A 22,489-nucleotide genomic window follows, 5' to 3' on the forward strand; every position below is an offset into this window, starting at 1 on the left:
CTTTAACGATTGTTATTTCAGGTACATTGAAACCAAATACACCAAAAATAATAGAAAAAAATGACAACATTCCAGATCAAGTCAATCCTTGGGACTGTTTTAATATCCATGTTATTAATTAATAAAAATGTTATAAGCTGAATTCCAACTAAGCACAATTATTATTCAAGGTAACTGCACGTCCAGCACCACCAACAATTATTCCTTTTAAATATTTAATGATGTTATAGACACAAATATAATTTCTGGCAAGAACTAAAATAGAATCTTGAATAGCTTTTACTTATAGTAATCAATCAATCAAATGGGACACAAATGATCAGATTTATAGACTTTAGGAATACAAATTGGATCTTGCATGATGAAGCTCATGGGGAAAGAATACTTCATACACATTTAATCTCACTGTCAAGAGTATAATCAGTTCTTTCTTTCTTTTGCATTGTCTTGCTCCTGCACTCTACTCTTCCACATGGTAAAGAATTAAAACCTGCAGATGCTCTTCACCTGAAACAAAAACAGAAAAACACCCTTGACTGTGTGGCCAGGCACAATTCCAATGCTATCAACAGGTTTGCTGATGACACCACAGTTGTCAGCAAAATCACGAACGGCAATGAGGAAGCATACAGGAGGGAGATAGAATGTCAGCAACCTTACGCTCAACGTCAGCAAGTCCAAGGAGATTATTGTGGACTTCAGGAGGAAGTCAGGGGAACACGAACCAGTCCTCATCGAGGGCTCAGAAGTGGAGCGGGTCAAGAACTTCAAATTCCTGGGTATCGACATCTCCAAGGATCTGTCCTCTACCTTCCAATGTTGATGCAATCAGAAAGAAGGCTTGACAGTGGAGATTTGCTATGTCACTGAAGACTCTCGTAAAGTTCTACAGGTGTACAGTGGAGAGCAAACTGGCGGGTTGCATCACTCCCTGGTACGGAGATGCTAATTCTCAGGACAAAAATAAATTCTGGATGGTTATTAACTCAGCCTTCGACATCACAGGCACTAGACCACTCCATCAAGGGCATCTATATGAGGCGGTCTCTTAAAAAAGCAGCCAGAAAATTCCTCAAAGACCCCACCACCCAGGCCAGGACCTCTTCACTCTGTTACCAACAGGAAAAAGATACAGGAGCCTAAAGATAAGCACTCAACGGCACAAGGACAGCTTCTTCCCCGTTGCCATCAGATTCCTGAATAACCAATGAACCGAAGACACTGCCTTACTTTTCATGCACCAAGATTTTTATATATTATTGTTGTAAGATGGTTCATATTATGAATGTTTGCACTGTGACGCTGCCACAAAACACCGAATTTCAGGATAATAAATTCTGAATCTGAAATGTTGGAAACACTCAGGGCCTGTTTTTATGGAAAATAATTCAATGACTCTGGAGATGAGTTTTCACAAGAGGAAATAAGTTGGTTTTCATCAGCAGAAAAGCGAGATAGAACACAAGGAGTACGTCCAAAAAGTTGAGACCAGATTATATAACATAGTAGTTGGAGTTGCAGTTAAGATCACATTTTGCTTCGTCTGTGTTGCTAACTCCTTCACAGTACTTATGAAGGGACTCTGACATGAAAGATTAACCGTTTCTCTTTCCACAGATGTTGCCTGACCTGCTGAGTACTTGTCCCATTTTCTGTTTCAATTACTCTTTTCCTTTCCCCTTTCTGGACTTCCAGTTTCTGACTGCTCACCAATTCTGCCCTCATCCTCCTCAAAAGCTCATCTCTTGATCTAAAAGAGTTTGTCGTACGGCACAGAAACAGGCCCTTCAACCATGAAGTCCAATCTCTACTAACCCCATTCACCAACACAGAATTTATCCTCAGTAAATTGGATTAATTGCTTTATTTTGAACTGAAGACCATGCAGCACTAAATTTTACTTCCCACAAGAGCTGCATTGTTCTTGTTGAATAAGGAGTGTAATCAATTGAAGCAGCAGCTTTGTCTAATCAGACACCACAGGAGGCCAATCGCTTGGGCTGTTTTCTAGGTAAAATTGTTGGGATTAGGACCACACCTCAAACCCTCTGCCTATAATCTTGCAAATAGATCCACTTCAAATGCTTTACACAAATGCCATTTTAGAGCTTCCACCACCCTCAACTTAGCAAATTTAAGATGTGAAGGGGGAAAATTTTCACTTTCAGCTAGTATTTTAAAATCCATGATTTCTGATGAATATTATCACATGCTACAGTGAACAAGAACATCAGATTATAATGTCAGAAACCCAGCAGTCAAATTGCACATCACAAGCTCCAAGAAATAAGAATGATCACACAATAAATGACGGCTTGAACTCCAAAATAATTCAATTAATCCTCTCAAGCAAGTTCATGGGATCTTCTTCAGGGTCTTGAATCTGCACAAAATTCAAACCATATTACCCAGCACTGGTTTAGTACTGGAGTGCAAGCTAAAAGATTGTGGTCAAGTCTCTTAAGTAGACCAACCTAATCTTCACACTAGGGGCAAGTGCCCTTCTGCCTATATCACAAGTGGCCTCTTCACTCATCATCTCATATGGTCTCTGCCAACTTGCACCACCCAATACTGATGGGTAACCTAGCATGCAGAAATGAGACGAGATCTGCCAGGCAAAGACAAAATGTCAATGGGCACAGAAGGATGCTGCTGTGAATACAGCTGACATGAACTTAATGGAGTTCTTTGACTGAATGCATACAGTCTGAAAATTCAGTCCAGATACAAGTGCTAAAATATGATTTTGACTCTGGACTATTCCAGCTCGGAGTGAAATGGTAGATGCCAGTTAAGTGTATTTTCGTGTTGCTTGAGACTAAACCTTACAATGTCTTATTAATATACCTGCATCGAATAAACAATTTAAAAGACAAATACTGCACTGTACTTACACTTAACAAATTTCACTTGCATTTTACTTTATTTTCAGTAACATTCTTTGAAAACATTTAACTACCTGCAAGTTCCTCTCCCTCCACAGAGCCATCCGAAATAACATTATAGATAATTAACACTCCCTCTCCCCCATTTACACATAAAGCCTCAGACTGGGCCACCCTTACCAACCAGGGATAAGGAGGCACTTTAGGGAAGTCACTCCAACAGTGAGCGGCATCAACCAGCACATCACCCTGGGTGACACCATTGCTGTTTCACACAAATCATTCAAGCAGTTGCTATGAGGAAAGCACGACCAAGGCCCTCCACTGGCTGAATATTTGCTCCCATCTTCACCAAAGGTTTATGTATCAACTTCAGAGAACATTTACTTTTACAATTTTAAACTTGCATAATTTTTACCTATTATCTTATTCCTATTTATTTATTTTCCCTTTTTTTTGACAGTTGTTTGAGGCTGCCTGTGGCTTGATTTCTAGATACCAGGTGTTTTATTTTATTTGCAGTAAACTGTGAGGAATATGACCTGGAACAAATCAATGAGGCTTCTCAAAGACTGAAATGTGCATCAAAATGATTCACTAAGTTCAGTTGGGGAGAGAATTGCAACACTTTCAGATTATCAATGACTTCCACAGATTTCAGTTCATTTATATACTGTAGATTACATATTATCTCTTTCACGTTAAAAAAAATCAATCCCCAGGAGCCAGAAAAATAAAACAGTCATGAAATCAGTTGCAAACATGGCCTCCCTAGGTAACAAAGGTGATTTCTATTAATGATTAAGGCATAAATTGTGTTAATATATCAATTTTGCGAAGCCTTTTTAAAAACCAGCTTAACAATTAAATGCATCATAACAAAAATCTTATTGTTGCAAATTCTGAACCACATTTTGAAAACTTTTCCCCACTGCAAATTCCAATGTCCAGGTTCATAGCTTGTTTTGCCTACGTGACCCCTTCTCATTCATTTCACCAGATGACCTCATGGTGTCTGTACAAACATTTTTATAGACAGAAATGCTGCGAATCCGAAATATAAAATCTGTATATAAAAACTGAATGCTGGAAATGCTCTGGTGGTCAGGTCAAAGAAAGAAGACAGAGAGGTGGCTCGCCTCAGAGGGAGGACAACGCAGAAAAATCTCAAGTCAAGAAGCCAGGCATTCTGATGCCATGCTCAACCTGGAATTCTGTATCCAAGGGCTAGAGAAGCTCAATCATTTCTCACAGTGATTGTTTTTTTTTTGAGATGCAAAGGAAGTGAAACAAAAAGTTGGATCAGCCAGGTAAGTGAATACAAGAAACAAAACAGGAAATACAGTCGGTCAATCAGCCTCTGTGTCAGGTGCACCATTTAATCAGATCATGGTTGATCTAATTTCATCCACAACATAATTTCTCTACTTTCTCCTCAAATCATGCATTGGACATACAAAATTATTCAATGTAGGTAGAATCTTTTCCCCTGAGCAGGGTTGTCTATAATCACGTGTTTAAGAGTTAGGAACTAAAAAGGGGATTGTGGAAGTTTTTAAAAAAATCCTTTGGGCAACTGAAATCTGGAATGCACTCTTTAAGGAGTTGAGGGAGCATTTATTCTCAACTTTTAAGGATTAAGGTATGCATTAGAATTGACATAGCATAGGGGGCAGTTTGAAAACAACTGCATAATAATCTAAAGGGAGATTGACGAATAAGAATATGTGAATGCTGAAGAGGCCAATATTTACTGACGTCAGGAACAGAACACAATACAGTTTAAAATCCATAAAGAAAGAAATGTTCAGTGATGCCTATCCAAATGTAAAAGTAACAAGGATTTGTGTAATTTCAGCCCCTTTCACACTTGGATCCCACTAAATTGGCCATTCAGTGTCCCAGGATAGGAATAGCTTTTTTGTTGTTGACACTTGACCACTGTTAACTGGGACACTGCACACATTCACACTAGCAAGGAGCCACCACTTGGGTTAGGACTCTTCTACCATCGACTGGTGACGTCATGATGCATCAAGCAATGGTGGACCTGCTCTAAATCCTGATCAATGTATTATGATCCTATATTGAAATAAAATTAATCATGGCTAATTATAACATAATTAAGCTTTATGTACGGCACAGAATGAGCCCTTCAGCCAGTTGTTGTTGTGCTGACCTATATAAACCTTTATAAGAGACAATGGGAGAGTTATACACACAAATTATAAAGGTCATGGGAAAGCTGGTGGTGCTAATAGCACACAATATAGAAATACTGTGGGAAAAAGTGATTGTGGAACATGCCCTCCCAGAATGCCGTGCAGCAGAGAAAGGGCTGTATAGACAGCTGAATGCATGGAGCACTCATGGAGGGGTTTCTCTGCTGCACGGCATTCTGGGAAGTCAACTCCACCATCGCTTTTTTCCCCACTGTCTTTATAAATTGTGTGCTATAGCGCTACCAACTTTCCCACCCCGTTTAAAAATTGTCTGCTATTTCTATTTACTTTATCTCTCTCTCCCGCTGCAACTTTTCTATGGCAAAGTTTATACCTTCATTTTAATCGTTTCTTCCTTCATGTTCCTGCATTCACACAAAAACTTGGGTCATTTCTATCCCTGATTGCAATTGCCCATTCTACACTTGCCCGATTGCAACGCCAGCGTCTGCAGACACTGGGGATTGTACCAGGAGTCGAGGCCATCAGTCCCTGGTGTGAGATGACATCATCTCATGTCAGCATTGAGAAGATTTTCATTTCACACTTGTACTGATAATAACCACAACAGCAGTGCGAGTATAAGACAGCTTTAATAAACTAATATGTATACTAAGAGGTTTCACATGGAGGTGTATATGTACAGTCAGATAATAAACTTGAACAGTAACATCTCAAACTATCTGCACAAGTGTTGAAATGAGCAGATGACAGAAGGATGTTGAGTTAGATCGGCAAGTGGGATTAGAGTTGTGGTTATATATAATTACAGGATGAACCCTGCTGGTTATATATAATTACAGGATGAATCCTGGTGACCTTGCATATAAAGCAGTCTAGAGCTACAATCCAACATTCCAGGTTCATCTTGCAGAGAGACAAGACCTCTTAGTGTACATATTAGTTTATTATAGCTGTCTTATTCTCGCACTGCTGTTGTGGTTATTGTCAGTACAATTTAATAAACTAATATGATAGCTACTCGGATGGAAGCTGCATCTGCTCCAACGCGCATTCCTGACCACCTGGAGACTCTTCCTGAGGAAAGGAATCTGGGGACAGAGATGGCGAGGATCCGCTGTACTGGAATCATGGTGGAATGCAGAGAAGACCACAGAAGTACGATAGGGCAGGTAAGAAATGGCCAAGAGCCCTGCCTGCCCGTGGGTTCACGCTACAGGCGCCACCAACCCCAAACCCTGGTCCGATCAGAAAGGGGCTACTACAAGTGCAGGTGGAAGGATCTCCACAAGTCGTGCTCCCATTCGCCACATATGGCCAGAATTCCCAACCACTCCAGAGACACGGAAAGCAGACACTGCTACTGTCACTCCCCCAGCAGCAGTTTCCCCAGTACCACGAAGACCTGACACTACCGCTGGGATCCCCCCACTAAGCCCGCTGCAAATGTCCCAAAGCCAGAGACTCAGCCAACAGCCCCAAGCACCCGGGTTACTCTTCTAGCAGACACAAGCCCCACAGAGGCTCTACCAGCAGCTCCCAGTACCCCAGGATACACCCTTGCTACACCTAAGTGACCAGAGATTGTGGCTTAGCCATGTGCTGCGAACAGACAGACTGGAGCTCAACCCCAGAAATCCCGGAGCGAGCACACACTTCAGCCACTGGCAGAGATGCTTTCTGAATCACATGGAGGGTGCTGAGGCATCAGATAAAGAGCTATTAATGCTGCTGTTAGCCGAACTGGGAGATCACCCTTACTCCCTTAGATCTGTAAAATGAGCATTTTACAGCGGCATTACAGTAAGGGGTTCACGGTGTCGAAGGCTTTGGTGAGGTCAACAAAGGTGATGTAGAGTCCTTTGTTTTGTTCTCTGCACTTGTCTTGGAGCTGTCTGAGGGAAAAGACCATGTCAGTAGTTCTTCTGTTTGCGCAAAAGTCGCACTGTGATTCTGGGAGAACATTCTCGGCGAGACTAGGTATTATTCTATTTAGGAGAATCCTAGCGAAGATTTTCTCAACATTCATTGGAGCGACTTCATCCCTAACATCAAAGTACTCGAGATGGCAGAGGCCGACAGCATTGAATCCATCCAACTGCGCTGGTTAGGTCACGTCTCCAGAATTGAGGACCATCGCCTTCCCAAGATCGTGTTATATGGCGAGCTCTCCACTGGCCACTGTGACAGAGGTGCATCAAAGAAGAGGTACAAGGACTGCCTAAAGAAATCTCTTGGTGCCTGCCACATTGACCACTGCCAGTGGGCTGATATCGCCTCAAACCGTGCATCTTGGCGCCTCACAGTTCGGCGGGCAGCAACCTCCTTTGAAGAAGACTGCAGAGCCCACCTCACTGACAAACGACAAAGGAGGAAAAACCCAACACCCAACCCCAACCAACCAATTTTCCCTTGCAACCGCTGCAACCGTGTCTGCCTGTCCCGCATCGGACTTGTCAGCCACAAACGAGCCTGCAGCTGACGTGGACATTACCCCTCCATAAATCTTCGTCCGCGAAGCCAAGCCAAAGGAGACAGTAAGGGGCATAGTGAACTCCACTCCCGGTACAGACTCATGACCAGGTCACAACAAGTAGGGGAGTCTGCCAGAGACTTTATAGTCTCTCTGAAAGACTTGGCGAGAGGCTGCAACTTTAAAGTAGTATCAGCCCAGGAGTATGCGGAGGACCTTATAAGGGATAGAATTGTTGCGGGCATACGATCCACTGAGACGAGACATCGATTGCTGGAGAAAGGAATGGTGGGGCTAGATGAGGCAGAGACTATTGCAGAAGCTTTAGAAAGCACCAGGAAAGAATTGGAGGAGTACTCGCAGGACCCTGGGGCTGGGACAAACATCACGCTGTTGGACTCTAGCCCCACGAAAAGAAAAGTATGCTGCCTCACAGGAATTCACAGCAGCAGCACACCTTGAGGGTCCCAAGTGCTTTTCCTGTTGTCAAAGAAAGCACTCCAGAGCCCTCTGCCCTGCCAGAGAAAATGTCTGTTCCAATTGTGCAAAACGTGGACATTATGCAAAAGTCTGCAGAAGCCCCAAGGCCACAGCCAAGGCCCATTCTCATGCTAATGAGAGGCGGGAAAGCTCTTCTTTCTCCACAAACAGAAGAAGAAGAATGCCATGTGCAGTTGGCCATCTTGGACAAATGCTACAGAGCAGAGGACACAGTCTTGAGGAGATGAATATGACGCCGAGTACTATCAGATGGAAGGACATGAAGGACACGCCAGACTTGCTTCCCTATGCATGAATCAGGTGAGTCCACACAATTTATCTGATGCCACTGTGTGCATCAAAATTAATGATGTGAGGGTAAATTGCTTAATAGATAGTGGAAGCACTGAAAGTTTTATTGACCATGGGTTAGTCAACCACCTTGCCCTCCCCACATGCCTTAGTGAGCACCAGATCCTGTTAGCAGCCAGTGGCCTTGCGGCTGAGGTAAAACAGTTTTGCAGGGTTACTCTAGAAATCCAGGGCACAAAATACAAAGGGTTCAAATCTTTAACCACACTTCCCAGTTGCAGAACTTGCACAATGAGCTGGGCCACCCGGGGGTCACTAGACTGTTTCACTTCATTAAAACCCAAAACCTCCCATTTTTACTAGAGAAAGTGAGGTCAGTGAACAAAAGCTGTCCCACCTCTGTGCCCCGGTACTATTGGGGTTAGATTTTCAGTGCCAGTTAGAAACCATTAAAATAGTGCACAACGGGCCTCACCACCTCCCCTACTACGCCTTATGAAGAAGCAACACTGCAGCCTGTCTGTCTTGAACATAGAACCCCCTCCACTGTTCACACACCTGACCCCAGAATGCACACCAATAGCCACAAAGAGCAGGAGGTACAGCCCGAGGGATAGAGCCTTCATTAAGACAGAGGTCTGCAGGCTACTACAGGAGGGCATCATAGAACAGAGCACCAGCCCCTGGAGAGCCCAGGTGGTTGTAGTAGACAGGATAAAAACTGCATATGGGAGTGGATTACAGCCAGACAATCAACAAATTTACACAACTAGATGCCTACCCCCTGCCACGTACAGCAGACATGGTCAACAACATTGCGCAGTATAAGGTGTTCTCCACCATAGACCTGAAGGCAGCATACCACCAACTGGCCATTAGAAACAGCGATCGCATTTACACAACATTTGAGGCAGACTGTATCAATTTCTGCAACTTCCCTTCGGTGTCACAAATGGAGTGTCCCTGTTTCAGAGAGAAATGGACCAAATAGTAGATGAGTTCCAACTGAAAGCGGTGTTCCCCTACTTAGACAACGTGACAATCTGTGGCCACACTCAGGAGGATTATGACACGAATTTAGAACGCTTCTTCCAGGCAGCCGAGGAATGGAACCTAACGTACAACAGGGAGAAATGCATCTTTAGTGCTAGGAAGTTGTCATTCCGAGGCTACATAGTGCAGAACGGGGAAATCAGCCCAGACCCAGCCCGTATGCGCCATCTCCTGGACCTCCCAGTGCCACACACGCTGAAAGCACTAAAAAGGTGTTTGGGGCTGTTTGCTTACTACGCCCAATGGGTCCCCAACTATGCCGACAGGGTCCACCCACTTATAAAAGCCACAGTTTTCCCACTGTGCCCAGCAGCCACCAGAGCATTCAGGGACATTAGGGACTATATCGCTAAAGCTACCATGCGGTCCACAGATGAGTCGATCCTGTTTCAAGTAGAAATGGATACATCCGATGTGGCTCTGGCAGCCATCCTAAACCAAGACAGACGACCGGTGGCCTTTTTCTCACGAACCCTACAGAGGTCAGAAGTAGAGAAAGAGACCCTAGCCATTGTGGAAGCAGTAAGGAACTGGCGACATTATCTGGCGTGCAAACACTTCACTCTCGACACGGACCAACGGTCTGTGGATTTTATGTTCGATAACCAGAACAGGGGGAGAATTAAGAACGACAAAATCCTGCGCTGGTGGATAGAATTGCCTACATTTAACTACAACATTCTATACCAACCCGGGAGACTCAACGAGCCCCCAGATGCACTGTCCAGAGGCACTTGTGCCATCTTTAACTACACATCCCAGATGCAGTACTTGCACAATGAGCTGGGCCACCCGGGGGTCGCTAGACTGTTTCACTTCATTAAAACCCAAACCTCCCTTTTTCAGTGGAGGAAGTGAGGTCAGTGAACAAAAGCTGCCCCATCTGTACGGAATGCAAACCGCAATTTTACCGGCCAGATAAAAAGACCCTGATAAGAGCTACCAAACGTTTTGAGCACCTCAGCCTCGATTTTAAAGGCCTGCTCCCATCCAATAATAGAAATGTCTATTTCCTAAACGTAATAGATGAATATTCCCATTTCAATCCCGTGTCCTGATGTATCAGCAGTCACTGTTATAAAATGCCTCCAACCCATCTTCAGCATATTTGGGTACCCGAACTACATACACACAGACATGGGTGCTGCATTCATGAGCGCAGAAGTACAGCAGTACCTGCATGAGAGAGGGATTACTACCAGCCGCACTACAAGTTACAATCCCAGGGGGAATGGACAAGTCGAAAGGGAAAATGCCACTATCTGGAAAACTGTCCTCTTGACTTTAAAAGCAAAAGACCTGCCTGTTACTAGATGGCAAGAAGTGTTGCCAGAAGCCCTACACTCTATATGTTCTTTGTTGTGTACTGCCACTAACATGACCCCACATGACCGTATATTTTCTTTCACAAGGAAAGCCACGACTGGCACAGTGTTGCCTAAATGGATGATGACACCGGGACCTCTTCTCCTCTGGAAGCACTGCACACCCCACAAAGTGGACCCACTGGTGGATCAAGTGGAGTTGAGGCATGCAAACCCTCAGTACGCCTTAGTCACATTCCCAGATGGAAGAGAAGACTCGATGGCCACCAGGGATCTCGCGCCGGCCAGATGTGTGAACAACGCAGAGGCATTGTTAGTTTTCGGATAGTTTTAGGGAAGAGCAAGGAGGGGCCTAAAGTTGAGGTTCTGGATTGGAGAAGAGCAAATTTCGAAGGAATAAGAAGGGATTTGGGGAGAGTATTGAGTGGGACAGGATATTTTCAGGTAAGGATTTAAATGAAAAATGGAGGATATTCAAAAAAGAAATTTTGTGGGTACAGAGTAGATATGTCCCAGTGAGGATCAAAGGAAAAGCTGGAAGTCATAGGGAGGCTTAGTTTTGGAGGAATATTGGAAATTTGGTTAGGAGAAAAAGGGAGATGTACAAGAGGTATAAAGAGCAGGGAGCTGAGAGTTTGAAGGAGGACTACAAGGAGTGTAGAAGGAATCTTAAGAAAGAAATTAGAAAGCCCAAAAAAAGGCACGAAGAGGCTTTGGCAGACAGAGTAAAAATAAATCCAAAGGGTTTCTATAGGTACATTAAAAGTAAAAGATTAGTGAGGGATAAAATTGGACCCCTTGTAGATAGTGAGGGTAGGCTGAGTGAGAAGTCAGAGGAAATGGGGGAAATTTTGAATGATTTCTTTGCCTCGGTATTCACTAGGGAAAAAAATATTGAACCAGTTGAAGTAAAGAAAAATAGTGGGGAGGTCATGAAGCATATAAGGATAACCGAGGAGATAGTGATGGCTGTATTGAAAAAGATAAAGGTGGATAAATCTCCGGAACCGGACAAAATAATCCCAAGGACACTCAGGGAGGCTTGTGGACAGATAGTGGGGCCATTAACAGAGATATTTAGGATGTCACTGGTCACGGGGGTAGTGCCAAAGGATTGGAGGGTGGTGCATGTGGTTCTGTTGTTTAAGAAAGGGTCCAAATGTAAACCTGGGAATTATAGGCCTGTGAGTCTGACATCTGTGGTGGGTAAGTTGATGGAAAGTGTTCTGAGGGATGGTATTGACAAATATTTGGAGGTACAGGGAGTAATCAGCATGGTTTTGTCAGGGGTAGATCATGCTTGACAAACCTGATTGAGTTTTTCGAGGGGGTTACAAAAAAGGTTGATGAAGGGAAAGCTGTGGATGTTGTATATTTAGACTTTAGTAAAGCTTTTGACAAAGTTCCCCACAGGAGGTTAGGAAAAAAGGTGGAGGCATTAGGTATAAATAAGGAGGTAATGCAATGGATTCAGCAATGGTTGGATGGGAGGTGTCAGAGAGTAGTGGTGGAAAATTGTTTGTCCAATTGGAGGCCGGTGACTAGTGGAGTTCCTCAGGGATCGGTCCTGGGTCCACTATTGTTTGTCATATATATTAACGATCTGGAAGTAGGGGTGGAGAATTGGACAAGCAAGTTTGCGGATGATACAAAGATTGGTGGTGTTGTGGACAGTGAGGAAGATTACCGTAGATTAAAAGGTGATTTAGGAAGGCTGGAGGTGTGGGCTGAGAAATGGCTGATGGAATTTAATACAGATAAGTGTGAGGTGTTACATTTTGGAAATGCAAATCTAAATAGGTCATATGCATTAAATGGTAGGCTAATGAGATGTGCAGAGCAACAAAGGGATTTAGGAGTGATGGTAAATAGTACCCTCAAGGCTGATACTCAGGTAGATGGTGTGGTGAAGAAGGCATTTGGAATGTTGGCCTTCATAAATCGGAGTATTGAATTCAAGAGTAGGGAGGTTATGATGAAATTGTACAAGGCATTGGTGAGGCCAAATTTGGAGTACTGTGTACAGTTTTGGTCACCAAATTATAGGAAAGATATAAACAAAGTAGAGATAATACAGAGAAGGTTCACAAGAATGTTGATAGGATTTCAAGGTTTGAGTTACAGGGAAAGGTTGTGCAGACTAGGGCTTTTTTCTCTGGAGCGTAGAAGATTGAAGGGGGACTTGATAGAGGTGTTTAAGATTTTAAAAGGGACAGACAGATGAAAAGGTTGATAGGCTTTTACAATTAAGAGTGGGGGAGATTCAAACTAGAGGGCATGGTTTAAGATTGAAGGGGGAAAATTATAAAGGGAACACGAGGGGAAATTTCTTTACGCAAAGGGTGGTAGGGATGTGGAATGAGCTTCTGGCAGAAGTGGTTGAGGCAGGATCATTGGTTACATTTAAGGAAAGACTGGATAGTTAAATGGAGAGGAGAGGACTGGAGGGGTATGGACCGGGTGCTGGTCAGTGGGACTAGGAGGATGGGAATTTGTTACGGCATGGACTAGTAGGGCCGAACTGACCTGTTCTGAGCTGTAAGTGGTTATATGGTTATGTGGTTATATGAAACACAGATGTCTACGGATCAACAAGGAGCGCAGCAGCAGTCACTGAAACAGTCGTCCAGCGAGTCACCCCAGAGGACTATACCACCCACCCTGGAAATCAGGACCCTGGGTACGCCCGCCCCACGAAATATCACCACCCTAGACGATGGCAGGACCTAATCCCATACAAGACAAACCTGGAAGGCTAGACTGTAGCTCTGGACTGCTTTTATATACAAGGTCACCAGGGTGACCCCTGGTGACCTAGTGGTGTAATTACATATCACCACAACACTAGACCCTTTTTTTTAGGCCGATTGGCCATTAATTCCTGGGACCACTTGCAAGTGTGAAAGGGGCTATAGTTAAATATCAAATAGGCATTCAAATTGTGAAAGGCCTTGATCAAACCCCCTTTTGCAGCATTCTTTTCTCATATGAATCTTCCATCAATAATAATATGCTTGTAAGGTTGTGTTATCCGGATGTAAATATTATTTTAACAAACTAAAATTACAGATTCATTTTCAAGACAAAGCAAAACAAATATTCAACTCATGTCTGGACAGTGTTCTATGAAATTAAGGGAGACAAGTTCTCAGTTCATGATTAAGATGATGCCAAAAAATACAAAAAATCAAAACAACTGCAAGATTTACATGCATGCACAGCTTTACACACAAATCATAGTTTTGCTGATTTCTCGTCACAGTTTGTTGTTTAGTAGCCTTCTCCAGCCTAATTAAGCAAATATAGTTAACTGACAGATTAGTCAAATATGGATTTTTTTAGTTGGTAAATTTTCCCTAATGATTTCACAAGCTTCAAGGACATTTTAAGCTCTCATCTTCATTCAGCAACTTGCTCGCAATAGCAGGGATCTCCCAGTGACAACCCATTTCAATTCCCTGCCCCATTCCGACATATCTGTCCATGCACTGTCATACTGAAGCCGCCAGCAAATTGGAGGAACGCCATCTCATCTTCCTTCTGGGCATCCTCCAACCAGAAGACATTAACCTCGACTTCTCTGGTTTTCATTCTTCCCCCCAAACCTCTTCGCTCTCCTCCCCCTATCCCTATTTCTCCTTTCCTCTTGCTCTCTCTCTCTCTCTCTCTTTCCCTTCTCCTCTGTTACCTTTCCTTCAACACTGCATTCACAGAACTAACCCCTCCCCCAATCAATTCTCACCCATCCTCTCCTGTCCTCCTATCCATGACCAATAATCACCTTTTGTCTGTTGGCCTGTGCTCCTCCTCCTGCCCAGCTCACCAGCATTTTTGTTCAGCCGTCTGCTTGCTTTTTGCTCATACCTTAAAAAAAGGCTCAGGCCAAAGCACTGGTCATTTTCCTTTACCGCCTATGGTCAGCATTTTTGTGTGTTTTTTTCTACAATCACAACATCTGCAGACTTTCATATTTCATATTGCTTAGCAAGTTCTCTGGATCCAAAGTGGTTTATGTCATGTAAACTGGTTTATGGCAAAGTATCACAAAATCAATAAATTAAAAGTTTTACTCATTCAATGTAATCACAATTCATGCGCTCATCTTTTATCCTCCTCCGTAAAATTATATTTAAAACATGGGCAAAAAAAAAATCACATTTTTTCATCATGGCTTGTAATCTTTGAGAATTCTTCAATGTGATTGATTGCTTAACCATAGATTTGTTCTCTCATAATCAAGGTTAATTTACATTAACACCTGACAAAAGCCAACATCAGTAAATGGGAATCACAAAGGATTCCCACAGACCACTTGGTCTTGGCAGAGCTCAGTTTCAACTCTAACCACAAAAATTCATGTCTCTATTTTTTCCAAGTCATTATTTGATAACAATAGCTAATTTCTTTCAATAACAATCCCTTCATTTGTCCTTTAACTTTCTTTTCTCTTCCTCACACCTCCCAGACATGATGGAAATGATGAAAAGAACAGAAAACCGAGTTGGAGGTAATGTTTGATATTTCAGTAGGAAAGGTTGGGGTAATTGAGGTGATAACTAACGTGCATTAACACACTAAATATTGTACCAGTTTCCAGAAACCAACCAAATGAGAATGATGAGGAATATCTTAAAAGGTTGCTTCAAATTGAAATAGATAATTACTCTATTGGAGCTCCCTGTTCTGTGGAATCCAAACCACTTAAAATGCTTTGCAGTTAACATACAATTGCATAATTGCCTACTTCCATGTCTTCCAACTCTCCCAAGAGATGCCATTGTTGATCACCCCATCAGTAAACCTATGGGATATGCAAACTCAAATTCTGGACTTAAATGAGAATTCAGTGTGCCACATATAACCATTTACGGAGCGGAAACAGGCCATGTTGGCCTTTCGAGTCCGCACCGGTTCACTAGAACAGCTCCACTAGCTCAAACTTTCCGCTCTCCGCCAATAACCCTCCAACCCCCTCACCTCCAACCTTTTCTTAAAGGACAGAAGGGACCCTGCCGCAACTATCTCATTCAGAAGCTCATTCCATTCTGCCACCACTCGCTGAGTGAAAAAGCCACCTCTAATATTTCTGGTGTGAAGCATTAATATATGTTTTATTATTGTGCTGGAACCACTTTTTGGTGAGTTGAATCAGCTTTTCAGATGACAAGTTGTTTGTTAGTACAATGTAAGCAACAAGAAAAATAATTATATTCCAACTCCGATCCAGTCAGGGATCCTAGTGAATTTAACAGGGGCTTTTGGATGGCTGAAAAAAGTAGTTAATATTCATATGATATAAAAATAATACTGATTGGGGAATTCTACAGCGAGAGGTCAGCCTCGAGTTCATTTCACAGATTATCAAAGAAAAGAAAGCCTCACCTTTGAAATTGGAGCAGCTCCCACGATGGATGCACTTAATCCCATGGAGGTCTCACTGACCACACTGTGCGGCCTTTGGTCTGTCTGTTGTTTGGACATGTGGATATTTGGTCTAAAGAATGAAAACAAATCCAAATTGAAGTGTGGCTAAACATTTCAGTGTTACAGTTTGTATTGATTTAATCAGTGGAAGCAAACAGCATTCCATAGACACAAGCTTGTGAAACGTGCACAGAGAATATGCCTGAAAGGTACAATTGTAAGCCCAATACAACGGGTAATGATGAGGAACTGACTGTTTAAAAAAAAACTAAATGCCATTTACTGCTCTGAACATTGAAAATCATTCCAGTTATTCCTCATTATGCCTATTCACTGGATTTTGAGTGTCACCCTGAATTATTTTACAGCACAGTTAAAGAATAAATGGATGCCCTGGTGATTGTAGATGCATTTTACCAATGTCATCAACTTCCCAGACAAAGGCTCTGCACAATCAATTGGATACAGAAACAGGTTTCATTCAAATAGTTTCTCAGATACATACAACTCAGATATATTTTGGGATTATTTACTATGTATAGTATTTATATAGTTATTTTAGAGAGAGTGGGTGTGTATACTGTGGTTCAGAGAAATGCTGTTTCATCTGGTTGTACAGGTACAGTAAGATAATAAATTTGAACTTGAAACATAAAGCAGTTACATAAGCATATTCTAATTGTCAAAAATTCAATAAAGTACATATTGCTTTTCTATGGAATTGCCATTAATACAATTTGGAAAATATTGCCTGATTGATCTGTTTGAATTCTTTGAGGGCAAGCAAGATAGAAAAAGGAGTCAGTGGATGCTCTTGGATTTTCAGAAGGCCTTTGACAAGGTGCTGCATATGAGGTTGGTAAACAAGATAGGAGTCCATGGAGTTACAGGAAAGGTACTGGCTTGGATAAAAGATTGACTGACTGGCAGAAGGTTAAAATGTGTGGAATAAAGGCAGTCACTTCTGGCTGGCTTGCCAGTGACGTTCCACAGGGGTCAGTGCTGGGTACACAAGTTTTCACGTTAGACATTAACAATTTGGAATTGATGGGTTCGTGGCCAAGTTTGCAGATGTTAAGATAGGTGGAGGGGTATGTTGTGTTGAGGAAGCAGAGAATTTGCAGTAGAACTTCGACAGGTTGGGAGAATGGACAAGGAATGCAGGAAAGTGTAAGGCCATGCACTTTGATGAAAGGAATATAGTAGACCATTTTCTAAATGGGGAGAGAATTCTGAAAACAGAAAGGATTCCCTTAAGGTTAACTTGCAGGCTGAGTCGGTAGTAAGGAATGCAAATTCAAAATTACCATTCATTTTAAGAGGACTAGAATACAAAAGAAAGGATGCAAGGCTGAGGCTTCAGACATCGTGCCAGATCATACTTGGAGTATTGTGAGCAAGTTTGAGCCCCTTATCTGAGGGAGAATGTCCCTTAAAAACTGATCAGCAAACTCCAAGACATGGGCCTCAATAGCCCACTGTAAAATTGGATCCTGGATTTCCTCACCTCAAGACCACAATCAATGAGGATTGGCAAGAACATTTCCACAACCTCCAGAAAGACTGGAGCACCACAGGGCTGTGTTCATAGACCCCTGCTCTACTCACTTTACACCGAGGACTGTAAGGCTCTGTACCACAATAATCCCATCTACAAATTTGCTGACGATAACACAGTAGTGAGTTGTATAAAAGGGGGTGCTGTGTCAGCATACAGGAAGGAGATTGAAAACTTGGCTGAATGGTGTATGAACAACAACCCCACGCTCAATGTCACCAAAACCAAGCAGCTGATTGTGGCCTTTAGGAAGATAAAACCAGAGGTGTATATCCAGTAATCATTGGGGGTTCAAAGGTGGAGAGTATGAGCAAATTTAAATTCCTGGGAGTCACCATCTCGGAGGACCTTTCCTGGATTCAACAAACACATGGCATTGTGAAGAAAGCACATCAGCACCTCTACTACCTCAAGAATTTGCAGAAATTTGGTATGACATCGGAAACCTTGGGAAATTTCTGCAGTTGAATGGTGCAAAGAGTGCTGACCGGCTGCATCACCCCCTGGTATAGGAGGGGAAAGCCTTGCAAGATGTACTAGACACAGCCCAGAACATCACAGGCAAAACTCTACCCACCATCAAGAAATTCGACTGAGAATGATGCCGTCATCAAAGATCCTCACCACCCAGGATATGCACTGCTCTCGCTGCTGCCACCAGGAAAGAAAAAGGTGCTACAAGAATCACATCATCAGGATCCGAAACAGTTACTACCCCTCCACCATCAGACTCCAAAACAACAGAGAGACTCATTAAGGACAACCATTTGCACATTATTTATTATTGAATATTTATTTTCTGTATTGGAGTACTTGTGGACATCTCTTTATTTGTTTACATTTCTCTCTTTTGTAGATGTATCTTTTTTTTTGAGCAGTATTTCCCCCCACTACCAGAAAGTAGAAATCTGCCCACAGGAAATAGAATAGAATTTAGATTGCATGTGATGACATGTATGTACTTTGACAATAAATCTGAACTTTGTCTCCCCACACTAAACACTTGTGTGGTTGTTGATATCATCAGAATATTATGTACTCAGGAGTTCCATGTAAACATGGCAAAAAGGTTGGACTGATTTAAGGAACAAGAGAATACTCAAAAAAACAAGTGACTGAAAAAAATTCTGGACCATAAAACCTTTTCCATATTTTTACTTAATATCTCTCCTTCCTACCTACATTTTCCACTTTTATTTTTTATTAAGGAGTGAGGGGCAGAGAGAGAATGGGAAGAGGACATTTCCAGGGGGCAGCAGGGAGCCCTAATCCCAGCACCAATCACCGTGAGAGCCCTGGTAGTGGCTCCTTGGTCGGTGGCTGACAGCGTCATCTCGATGTCATCAGCCTGCCTCCAGCCAGATGCTTGCAGCGGCAATTCATTTCACGAAGCGAGGTGGAGTGCCACAAACCCGAAAAGGGATTGGAGTTGGCGCCTTGGAGTTGCTCACGGGTCATTTATGAAGGTAAGCTCTGTGACATCAGGGCAGAGAATCTCCACCTTTACGGTTGCATTTTGTTTCTCTAGGGCATTTTAATCCTCTAATGACAGTACATTTGCGCCACTGAGGCAATCTGCTGCTTCCTGATCTCCTTTAATCTGCAAGGATCAGTGCCTCTCCAAATGATCATGCGTAAATGTGCTGCAACAGATACCTAACTTCACCTATTCCTGTTCCTTCATCAAAATGATTAAGGAAGCTCGTTTAAATCAATATTTGGCTTTGCATCAACAAAAGCTATTTGAAAGCTACATACGGAATCAAAACGAAAGGAATATATTGCTATTGAACGAGTGCAAAACGCTGGCCAGCTGGTGTTTTAAGAACTCCGTAGAATTTAGATGAATCTGACACGAGTGAAGGATACAGATGTCCTGAAATAAAGTGGTTACACACCAAGGGTCATATAGAAAGATGTGTACTCAATTTTAACAAAAGAGAGATGACACAGAATACAGAACAAAGGCAAAGTGAAGTCAATCCAAAACATTGGTTTCAAGTTCAATTTACAAATTCCAAATATCAACATTGGTGTTACCATCAAATTTATCGATCATATTGGAGCCAAACTTGACAATGCAACCACGGGGGTATAGGAAATAGAGCAGGAGACTAAGTGCATACCTTGATTGAGGCGCTCTTGTTTTTTTTTGTGCACTGTTCCCAGAGGCACTACTGGGGCGCCCTTGTTGATGGTGAACTTGAACTTACTTCACCATTCAATCCGTTGGCTGATCCTGTTTCTTCTCCAAATCCCCAAGACCCTCACTCTCTAACATTTAAAATCTATCACACATCCTTGAATATATCCAAGGACTGAAAATCTTCCAGAATGGTAAATTCAGAATATTTCCTGCTTTTCAAAGGAAGAAATCTCTCCACATCACAGTCTGAAATGACTAAATCTTTATCATGCAACAATACCCATAGACTGCACATTTCCAGTTTGAAAGTATCCAAGATTGTGAGATCATGCACAGCAATTGGGTGTATATGTGGGTGACTCGGACTCACGGGCCTGTAACCGTGCTCTATGTTTAAATATTTTTTTTTAAATTAAAAACCGTACATGTATAACCTATAATATATATGTCTTGATAGTCATAATAAATTCCTCTGTTACTGGCTTAGGTATGTACATACTGTACTTTCTATTGTTATTTTAATGTGAACCTTCCCTACTTACAAATTAAAAAGTTTACCATCTACTTCCTCAGGAGTTTGCGGAGGAGCTAGTGGAGTTGTTCAAATGAACCGGTACGGACTTGAGGGGCCGACATGGCCTGTTTCCGTGCTGTAAACAGTTATATGGTGATATGAAATAAATACTTCTCTTTCTTACAAATCTCAGCAAGGCTAATCTTAATCCCAATCCAATACAGAGGAAAGTAAGTCTACTCACTGAAGGACAAATTGACAGAATTCCAGAGAGCAGAAGTTCATACAAAAGACATCATTCATTCCCCTTTCAGATCATTCAATTTCACATCCACTTATCTCTCTCCACCATCCTCTTTGCAAAAGCCTCCCAAAGGATGCACAGAAGGACAATTCTTCATCACACTCCTACTTATTGCATGTCAACACTCCTACTTATTGCTAGCCTCAGAAGAAGAAATAACTACACCCTATTAAGACTTAGGAGCCATGTCCATTTCCTTGGCTTTCCTCCATGTACCGTATCTGGATTTCAGCTCGGACCAAGATCTTGCTCATGGGAACCTGACAAGCTGAGTCGAGTAAATTCATCGTAATACCAATGTATGTCATTTAGACTTCACTCTGCTGCAAGTTATCACTAAATTATCATTATCTTGTTATGAAATAAAACTATAAATTATCAGGAATTTGAACATGAGAGTTACAAGGTAGCTGCGTGGCTGAATGACAGAGCAAGTGGTGTCTATGTGAAGTTTGCGCATTCTCCCTGTGACTGCATGGGCTTCTCTTGATATGCTGATTTCCTCCCACATCCCAAAGTCATCTAGGCTGTTAAGTTAATTGGGCACTGTAAATTGCCATTTATAGAAGATGGCGGAAAGAAGATAAGGATGGAGTTGAGACCAAATGGAAATATAAACGAGGGGAATGATCTGAGAGTCAGCAGAGACTGAATGTGTCAACTAGTCTTATTCTATATTGTTACGGCCAGAGGACCCCAAAACCCAGCAGCAATAGAAATTCACCAAGACAAATGGCTACTTGAACAAAAGTTGCTTTACAAAAACAAAGGCGAGAAATCAGACTGCTCAAACTACAGGGGAATCACGCTGCTCTCCATTGCAGGCAAAATCTTTGCTAGGATTCTCCTAAATAGAATAATACCTAGTGTCGCCGAGAATATTCTCCCAGAATCACAGTGCGGCTTTCGCGCAAACAGAGGAACTACTGACATGGTCTTTGCCCTCAGACAGCTCCAAGAAAAGTGCAGAGAACAAAACAAAGGACTCTACATCACCTTTGTTGACCTCACCAAAGCCTTCGACACCGTGAGCAGGAAAGGGCTTTGGCAAATACTAGAGCGCCTCGGATGCCCCCCAAAGTTCCTCAACATGGTTATCCAACTGCATGAAAACCAACAAGGTCGGGTCAGATACAGCAATGAGCTCTCTGAACCCTTCTCCATTAACAATGGCGTGAAGCAAGGCTGTGTTCTCGCACCAACCCTCTTTTCAATCTTCTTCAGCATGATGCTGAACCAAGCCATGAAAGACCTCAACAATGAAGATGCTGTTTACATCCGGTACCGCAAGGATGGCAGTCTCTTCAATCTGAGGCACCTGCAAGCTCACACCAAGACACAAGAGAAACTTATCCGTGAACTACTCTTTGCAGACGATGCCGCTTTAGTTGCCCATTCAGAGCCAGCTCTTCAGCGCTTGACGTCCTGTTTTGCGGAAACTGCCAAAATGTTTGGCCTGGAAGTCAGCCTGAAGAAAACTGAGGTCCTCTATCAGCTAGCTCCCCACCATGACTACCAGCCCCCCCCCCCCCCCCACATCTCCATCGGGCACACAAAACTCAAAACAGTCAACCAGTTTAGCTATCTCGGCTGCACCATTTCATCAGATGCAAGGATCGACAACGAGATAGACAACAGACTCACCAAGGCAAATAGCGCCTTTGGAAGACTACACAAAAGAGTCTGGAAAAACAACCAACTGAAAAACCTCACAAAGATAAGCGTATACAGAGCCGTTGTCATACCCACAATCCTGTTCGGCTCCGAATCATGGGTCCTCTACCGGCATCACCTACGGCTCCTAGAACGCTTCCACCAGCGTTGTCTCC

The 22,489-nt window shown here is 42.7% G+C and overlaps 1 protein-coding gene across 8 annotated transcripts in view; it reads right to left on the reverse strand.

The window, feature by feature from the left end:
* Positions 1–22,489, reverse strand: part of plekha7b (pleckstrin homology domain containing, family A member 7b) — a 370,768-nt gene that overhangs the window by 114,002 nt on the left and 234,277 nt on the right. For all 8 annotated transcript variants that reach the window (XM_069897806.1, XM_069897811.1, XM_069897802.1 and 5 more), the window contains one exon: positions 16,097–16,208. In XM_069897806.1, the coding sequence (XP_069753907.1) occupies positions 16,097–16,208 (112 nt within the window). The remainder of the gene's footprint in view (positions 1–16,096; positions 16,209–22,489) is intronic.

Source organism: Narcine bancroftii, chromosome 1 (assembly GCF_036971445.1).
Source record: "Narcine bancroftii isolate sNarBan1 chromosome 1, sNarBan1.hap1, whole genome shotgun sequence".
In the NCBI taxonomy this organism is placed as follows: domain Eukaryota; kingdom Metazoa; phylum Chordata; class Chondrichthyes; order Torpediniformes; family Narcinidae; genus Narcine; species Narcine bancroftii.